Raw genomic sequence first — 8,812 nt, forward strand, 5'->3', positions numbered from 1 at the left:
GCCACTGTACTCCAGCCTAGGGACAGAGCGAGACTTTGCCTCAAAAAAAAAAAAAAAACCCCACAAAGATTGTTTAAAACTTTCTCTTTCAGTTTCCTTCCTGATATCCAGCTGCTCATAGCTCAGTGAAAGAGGAAAGGACTTTCCTGGCAAACATGCAAACACTACAGGATCTATTTTATATCACCTCGGACAGCAACAATGCTAACTTATTCCAAACACTTCAGGTTATTTTTCATACTTCTCTGTGCATAATCAACTTCCTATCCCAGAACACTTGCAATATTTGCAGAGAGTGTAGAAGAAAAATGGAATAATTAACTAATTCTGCCTAAACTGTTAGCAAGGAATCTGTACTTAAGTCTTTCCAATTCTAGAAAAGACTATAAGCCAAATATGAATTAAGGTTAATAATACTGTCTACCCTTCCTATCTGTGGGTTCCACATCATGGATTCAACCAACTGAGGATCAAAAATATCCAAGGAAAAAAAAAAAAGAATGGTTGCAGCAGCTGTGTACTGACTATGTACAATATAGGATAACAAGTATTTAGCATTTACATTGTATTAGGTATTATAAGTAATCTAGAGATGACTTAAAGTATAGAAGAGGATGTGGACAGGTCATATGCAAATACTATACCATTTTATATAAGGAACTGCAGCATCGCTGGATTTTGCTATCTGTTGAGGGTCCAGAATCCAACTGCCCATGGGTATCAAGGGACAATTGTACTTGTTACTAATTAGAAAAGAGAGACTACAGTTTTTCAGGTAAGCAAGTTTCTACCAAATGGACTGCATATGAAGTCCAAATGTACCAGTAGGCCACATGCAATTCTGAAACTAAAAATGAACATATGTGGAAGGCAGTTCAATACGCTCACCTTTAAGTTTCTTTTCCTCCTTGAATTTCTTTTTTTTGGGTCCAAGTAGGTGTCGTTGTTGCTCATAGAAAGGGTCGTATGTGGAGAGCAGGCCTGCACTGTAGTACTGATACTGCTGCAACTGAAGCAGGCAAAGACCATGATGGGCCTGTTTTCTACAGTACAGTCTTCAAATCATCTTTACTACAGAAAACTGAGCCAGAGGAAATCACAGCCCCTAAATACAGTATTCTTCCCCAAAAGAGGTCAGTAACATTCAGCATATCAAAGGGAATCACTTCCTTAACTTCAAAACAAAATGAGTTCAACTCCTATATGTGTAACAGGTCGCTGAAAATAATTTAAGAAAGGAAAACTCTATATGTTGCTGAATTTCCACCAGAATACTTACTTAAACCTGACATATATTGAGACAAGCAATTAATTCCTTACAGAAATGTCTCCCCTTGGAAATTCACCACCAAGAAATAAACCACATTTCTATCACAGGTCCTCAAATTTACTGAGGTTCCGCATGCTTTTCTTTTTTTCTGTCTCTCTTCATCTCACACTGTGAAAGTGCCTACTATAGCGCCTCTGTTGCCAGGCTAGAGTACAGCGGCACAATCTCGGCTCACTGCAACCTCCGCCTCCTGGGTTCAAGCAATTCTCGTGCCTCAGCCTCCCAAGTAGCTGGGATTACAGGCACGAACCACGACGCACAGCTAATTTTTTTATTTTCAGTAGAGACAGGGTTTTACCGTGTTAGCTAGGATGGTCTCGATCTCCTGACCCCGTGATCTGCCCACCTCAGCCTCCCAAAGTGCTGGGATTACCGGCATGAGCCACTGTACCCGGCACCTCATGCTTGCTTTTCTACTAGTCATATGTCTGCTTCGAATACTTACCAGTCATCTCAAATTTTGAAACTTTCAAGTCTTTTCTCTCTTCATCTCCCACTAAGAGTCTGCTATTATTATAGATAGTGCCTACATTGCCAGAATTCTAACATATGAATAACATAATTCTTTCCATCTAGGAAGTGGCAAGTAAATGCTTTCAAATATTTCACTTAAATTAATCCGAAAATCTCATATTAATTTTTGTCACATGTTACTTATGCATAAATATAAACTCAAATTAGATAGCCCACTGTTAAATCTCTTTCCTGGATTATAGCCAAATAAATTCTCCAAGGACTGAAATAAGACTGAAAAATTAACATGGAGAACTATTATAATGTTCTCTGTTAAAAATCAAAATTATATTAGCATGCACTGAGCTGCATACTTAAAGTCTGAGAACCTTCCTATATGCATGTTTTATTTGAATTTAACAAATAAGCAAGCCAGGAATGGTGGCTCAGCTGGGCATCGTGGCTCACGCCTGTAATCCCAACACTTTGGAAGGCCAAGGTGGGCAGGTTATTTGAGGTCAAGAAGTCAAGACCAGCCTGGCCAACATGGTGAAACCACGTCTCTACTAAAAAAACAAAAATTAGCCAGGCATGCTGGCGGCTTCTGCAGTCCCAGCTACTTGAAAGACTGAGGTGGAATTCCCTGAACCCAGGAGGCAGAGGTTGCAATGAACTGAGGTCACATCACTGTATTCCAGTATGGGTGACACAGCGAGACTCTGGCTTAAAAAATAAAATAAAAATAAATAAAAAATAAACATAAGAAACAAGCAAATACTTGGAGCACCAAGTCCCTGACTGCTAGAGTTTAAGGAGGAAGGAACTTTTTATATCAAAATGATCAGATATTCTGTTGACCACTTTTACAGGTTTATAAGGTTCAGCATATTATTCCAATGTCTCTGCACTAAGTTTGGACTTTAACAGCTAGAAAATTCTTAGGTCTTCAAATATACTACTGCTCATTATGTACAACATTCCACACTTGCAGAAATAGTCAGAAGGCTTTGGTAACAGCGTTCAAATAGTTGTCACTTAAAACTATCATCATTTTAATGTTAGTGTATGAAGATTTTTCCAAGAAACACTACTGCCAAAGAGCAACTGCATGAATAAGCAACACTAGAATGTAAACATTCTGTCAGTTCCTCAACTGGCTAAGCATGGAGTTTCCATATGATCCAGCAATTTCTCTGGTAAGTATATAATCAAGAGAAATGAAAACACAACCACACAAAATCTGTACATAAATCTTCATAGCAGCATTATTCAAAATAGCCAAAAAGTGGAAATATGCTAATCATAGATCATGAACTGAACAAGGCATATACAAAATAAGGTATAAATACAATGGAATACTTGCAAAAAAAGGAAATGAAATACTGATACATGCTATAACATGAATCAATCTTGAAAATATTACATTAAGTGAGAGAAGCTGGACACAAGCACATGTTGCATGATTCCGTTTGTATGAAATGTCTAGAATGGGCACATTTATAGAAACAGAGTGGATTGGGCTGGGCATGGTGGCTCACGCCTGTAATCCCAGCACTTTGGGAGGCCAAGGCGGACGGATCACCTGAGGTCAGGAGTTCGAGACCAACGTGGCCAACAAGGTGAAACCTTGTCTTTACTAAAAACACAAAACATAAGCCAGGCATGGTGGCACACGCCTGTAAATTCCAGCTACTTGGGAGACAAAGGTAGGAGAATCCCTTGAACCTGGGAGGTGGAGGCTGCAGTGAGCCAAGATCACGCCACTGCACTCCAGCCTAGTCAACAGAGCAAGATTCTGTCTCAGAACAGAACAGAACAGAACAGAACAGAACAGAACAGAACAGAACAGCAAAGCAAAGCAAAGCAAAGCAAAGCAAAGAAAAAAAACAGAGTGTATTAGTAGTTGTCTGGGGCTGACAGATAGATGGAATGAGGGGTAACAGCTGAGAGGCATGCAGTTAGTTTCTTTATGAGGTGATGTAAATGTTCTGGAATTAGACAGTAATGCTAGTAACACGACTCTATGAATATATTAAAAAACACTGAACTGCACACTTTATAAAGCTAAAATTCTGTTATGCCAATTATGTCTCAATAAAGCTATTCCATCGCTACCTAAACATAAAGTTAAAATGAAGAACATATATATTTTTTAGTCTAGTACATCTGAAGTATTAGTTTAATTTCATGAATTTCTGAGAATTTTAGGAAATTTTATTTACATTTTTTGAGACAGTATCTTGCTCTGTCACCCAGGCTAGAGTGCAGTGGCACCCTCATGGCTCACTGCAACCTCCGCCTCCTGGGTTCAAGTGATTCTCCAGCCTCAGCCTCCCGAGTAGCAGAGATTATAGGTGTGCTCCACAACTTCCAGCTAACTTTTTGTATTTTTAGTAGAGAGGGGGCTTTCACCATGTTGGCCAGGCTGGTCTCGAACTCCTGACGTCAAGTGATCTGCCCACCTAAGCCTCCCAAAGTGCTGGAATTAAAGGCATGAGCCACCACACCCAGTCAGGAATTTTTTTTTAAGTTCCAGTGCACATGTGCATCATATGCAGGTTTGTTACACAGGTAGACATGTGCCATGGTGGTTTGCTGCACCTATCAACCCATCACCTAAGTACTAAGCCCAGCACACATTAGCTATTTTTCCTGATGCTCTCCCTCCTCCTGCAACCACCTGCCCAGGCCCCAGTGTGTCCTGTTCCCCTCCCTGTGTCCATGTGTTCTCATTGTTCAGCTCTCACTTACAGCTGAGGATAATGATTTCCAGCTCCATAAAATGACGTATCTTTAATAACTATAAACCAGAGGGTGAATACTCCATATGAAGTGTTCCTCCTGAAACTCTTACCTCCTTGTCTTTACTATACTTATTTTGGTGAAGTTTCTTATATTTGTGTAGTCGAAGCATGTTATGAAGTTCTTCTCTGCTGAGATTGAGTTCTTCTTCCTCATCATCGTCTTCACTTTGAGAATCAGCCTCACTGGATTCATCACTTAGCAGAATGCTCTGAAAAGGGTGAGAATAGAAATGTATCTTTTACTGTGAAGGAATTCCATTTATAATCCAAGCTTTTTTTTCCCTGATGAAAACAATGAAAAAACATCAGGAAGACGGTCATTCCAGTTCCCCTTACGATATGCTTTATAAATTCAACTGAAAAACACTAAGGATACCAATTAAACTTAGCGAATACAAATTAAAATGCAACAAATCATGGGATATGCTACCAGCAAGAAGGCTAAAAATTCCTCTGAATACTTACCTAAGTATAAACACTACATACGTATCATATACATACAAACTATACATACATGCCAAAAACCAAGGCAAAAAAACAAAACAATGGCCAAGCACAGTGGCTCACGCCTGTAATGCCAGCAATTTGGGAGGCCGAGGCAGGTGGATCACGAGATCAGGAGATCGAGGTCATCCTGGCTAACATAGTGAAAAACTGTCTCAATGAAAACTACAAAAATTAGCCGGGCGTGGTAGCAAGCGCCTATTGTCCCAGCTACTTGGGAGGCTGAGGCAGGAGAATCGCTTGAACCCAGGAGGTGAGGTTTCAGTGAGCTGAGATCACACCACTGCATTCTAGCCTGGCCAACAAGAGCGACGCTCTGTCTCAAAAAACCAAACCAAACCAAAACAAAAAAAAACACAACTACCTATAAGGTATAAAGAAATATAGAAAGTAAGCCGGGTGCGGTGGCTCTCGCCTGTAAGCCTAGCACTTTGGGAGGCTGAGGTGGGTGGATCACCTGAGGTCAGGAGTTCAAGACCAGCCTGGCCATCATGGTGAAACCCTGTCTCTACTAAAAATAAAAAGAAAAAAAAAAAAAAAAATATATATATATATATATATATATATATATATATAGAAAGGAGAAACAACCCAAATACCAATTTATTGATAAATGAATAAATAAAATGTGGAATATGCAGATAATGAGATATAATTCAGCCATGAAAAGGAATAAAGCATTAATACGTGCTACAATATGAAGAATCTTGAAAATATTATGCTAAATTAAAGAAGCCAGTCACAAAAGGTCACGTTATCATAGGATTCAATTCATATAAAATGTCTAGGCTGGGAGTGGTAGCTCACACCTGTAATCTCAACACTTTGGCAGGCCTAGGCAGGAGGACTGCTTGAGGCTAGGAGTTCGACACCAGCTTGGGCAACCTAGCAAGATATCTTCTCTACGGAAAAAGTCATGAGCCTATAATGCCAACTACTTGAAAGAAAGAGGAGGGAGGATTGCTTGACCCCAGGAGGGGTGAGCTATGGATGTAGTGAGCTACGACTGCACCCCTACACTCCAACCTGGGAGACACAGCAAGAGCCTGTCGCTTAAAAAGAAAAAAAAATCACGGAAGAGGCACATCAGTACAGACAAAAAGCAGATTAGTGGCTGCCAAGGAACAGAGAAAATAGAAAATGGAGAGTGATTGCTACCCACGCATGGTGGCTCAAGCCTGTAATCCCAGCACTTTTGGAAGCTGAGGGAGGTGGATGACAAGGTCAGGAATTCGAGACCAGCCTGGCCAAGATGGTGAAACCCTGCCTCTACTAAAAATACAAAAACTAGCTGGGCATGGTGGCGTGCGCCTGTAGTCCTACCTACTCGAGAGGCTGAGGCAGAAGAATCGCTTCAACCCAGGAGGTGAAGGTTGAAGTGAGATCGTACCACTACACTACCACCTGGGCGACAGACCAAGACTCCTTCTCAAAAAAAAAAAAAAAAAAGAGAGAGAAAAGAAAATGGAGAGCAACTGCTAACGGGTACAGGGTTCATTTTAGAATGTTAAAAATGTTCTAAGATTAAATTGTAATGATGGGTATACAACTTAGTAAATATACTAAAAACTACTAAATTTTACCCTTTAAAAGGGTAAATTTGGCCAGGCATGGTGGCTCACACCTGTAATCCCAGCACTTTGAGAGGCTGAGTTGGGCAGATTGCTTCAGCTCAGGAGTATGAGACTAGCCTGGGCAACACGGCGAAACCCCATCTCTACAAAAAATGACCTGAAGCAGGTGCAGGCCTGCCCTGCTTCGAACGGGTAAGACTGGAGGATCACTAGAGCCTAGAAGGTCGAGGCTGCACTAAGCTGAGATTGCACCACCGTACTATAACCAGGGTGAAAAAGTGAGACTCTGTCTCATAAACAGACAAATAAATAAATAATAAAATGAAAAGGTGAATTTTACGGCAATGAATTATACCTCAAATTTTTAAAATATGACAACTAAGCATAACAATTTCTCCATTTCCAACAGCCTAAAGTGTCACTGACATCGACCAAATTGGACCTTTTACATAAGCCTTTTGAAGGACCTAGGGATAATAATGAAGGGTTTTAATTGCTTTTGAGTTCTTCATAGAAAAAGTATAAAAGAGAAATAATTAGTTTCAATAAAACAAATATTATCCTTAATTCTGATTGGCCACTGACAGTAATCTTCTAAGAGTATAAATGAGATTCACCAACTCTTCACTTGCAACCACTCCAATGGATTATTACTACAATTAAAGAAAAATACAAGTTTCCTAACATAGTGAACAAGGCCCTATGTGATCATAATCTTGCAACCTCATCTTCTAACATCTTCCTCATTCACTGTACGTTAGCCATATTAGCCTTCTTTTTCTGCCAAACATAGAAAGTTGTTTCTTTTCTCAGTACTTTTTCAGTTGTTTCTTCTGACTGGAATGCTATTACCTTAGATATAACATGCTTCTCAGGCCACGCACAGTGGTTCACACCTGTAATCCTAGCACTTTGGCAGGCTGAAGCAGATGGATTACCTGAGGCTGGGAGTTCAAGACCAGTCTGGTCAACATAGTGAAACCCCATCTCCACTAAAAATACAAAAAAGTAGCCAGGTACAGTGGCACATGCCTATAATCCCAGCTACTCTGGAGCCTGAGGCAGGAGAATCACTTGAATCCAGAAGGCAGAGGTTGTGGTGAGCTGAGATCACACCACTGCACTCCAGCCTGGGTTACAGAGCAAGACTTCATCTCAAGGAAAAAAAAATGGTTCTCTGTGATCACTCAGAATCAGTTAAAGTATTACCTCTTTAAAGAAGCCATGTTTATTCACTTGTTTACAGGCTTGTAACTGTCTGCCTCCCTTAGAATGTAAACACCACTGGGCAGGAAACTTACCGTAATAGTAAGTTTCTAACCAACCATAATAGTACCTGGCATATCCACATGGACACACTACATCAATATTTGTTAAATGATTAAACTACTTAGGATCTTATGGAAGATAGATTAATATTCCTGATTATGTGACCCAATGAGGGCAAACACTTCATCTGACAAATTTTTGTACTTCCTTTCCCTTTAGTACTTTTTAACAGGTTAAGCATCCCTATTCCAAAAACCCAAATTACTCCAAAATCTGAAAGGTTTTGAGCACCAGTAAGATGTCACAAGTGGAAAATTCCACACCTAACCTCATGTGACAGGTCACAGTCAAAACACAGGTGTACAACGCAGAGTTTATTCAGCATCCCCAACGGAAAAATATAATTACCTTCAGGCTATATATATAAGGTGTATATAAAACAAATGAAGGTTGGGTGTCGTGGCTCACGCCTGTAACCTCCCACCTTGGGAGGCCAAGGTGGGTGGATTACCTGAGGTCAGAAGTTCGAGACCAGCCTAATCAACATGGTGAAACCCTATCTCTACTAAAAATACAAAATATTAGCCAGGTGTCGTGGCAGGCGCCTATAATCCCAGCTACTTGGGAGGCTGTGACCCAGGAGGTGAAGGTTGCAGTGAGCCAATGGTGCCACTGCACTCCAGCTTAGGCAACAGAGTGAGACTCTGTCTCAAGCAAGCAAACAAACAAAAAAAACTAAGGCCGGGCGCGGTGGCTCAAGCCTGTAATCCCAGCACTTTGGGAGGCCGAGGCAGGTGGATCACGAAGTCAAGAGATCGAGACCATCCTGGTCAACATGGTGAAACCCCGTCTCTACTAAAAATACAAAAAATTAGCTG

At 40.6% G+C, this 8,812-nt stretch overlaps 1 protein-coding gene across 3 annotated transcripts in view; it reads right to left on the bottom strand.

Annotated features, from left to right (window-relative positions):
- The window catches only part of INO80 (INO80 complex ATPase subunit), a 131,931-nt gene that overhangs the window by 100,598 nt on the left and 22,521 nt on the right, over positions 1-8,812 (bottom strand). For all 3 annotated transcript variants that reach the window (XM_017530985.2, XM_017530984.2, XM_037739439.1), the window contains exons 5-6: positions 4,638-4,796; positions 889-1,009 (exon numbers count right to left, since the gene is read on the bottom strand). In XM_017530985.2, the coding sequence (XP_017386474.1) occupies positions 889-1,009; positions 4,638-4,796 (280 nt within the window). The remainder of the gene's footprint in view (positions 1-888; positions 1,010-4,637; positions 4,797-8,812) is intronic.

The sequence above is a fragment of the Cebus imitator genome, unplaced genomic scaffold, assembly GCF_001604975.1.
Source record: "Cebus imitator isolate Cc_AM_T3 unplaced genomic scaffold, Cebus_imitator-1.0 Scaffold70, whole genome shotgun sequence".
NCBI classification, from domain to species: domain Eukaryota; kingdom Metazoa; phylum Chordata; class Mammalia; order Primates; family Cebidae; genus Cebus; species Cebus imitator.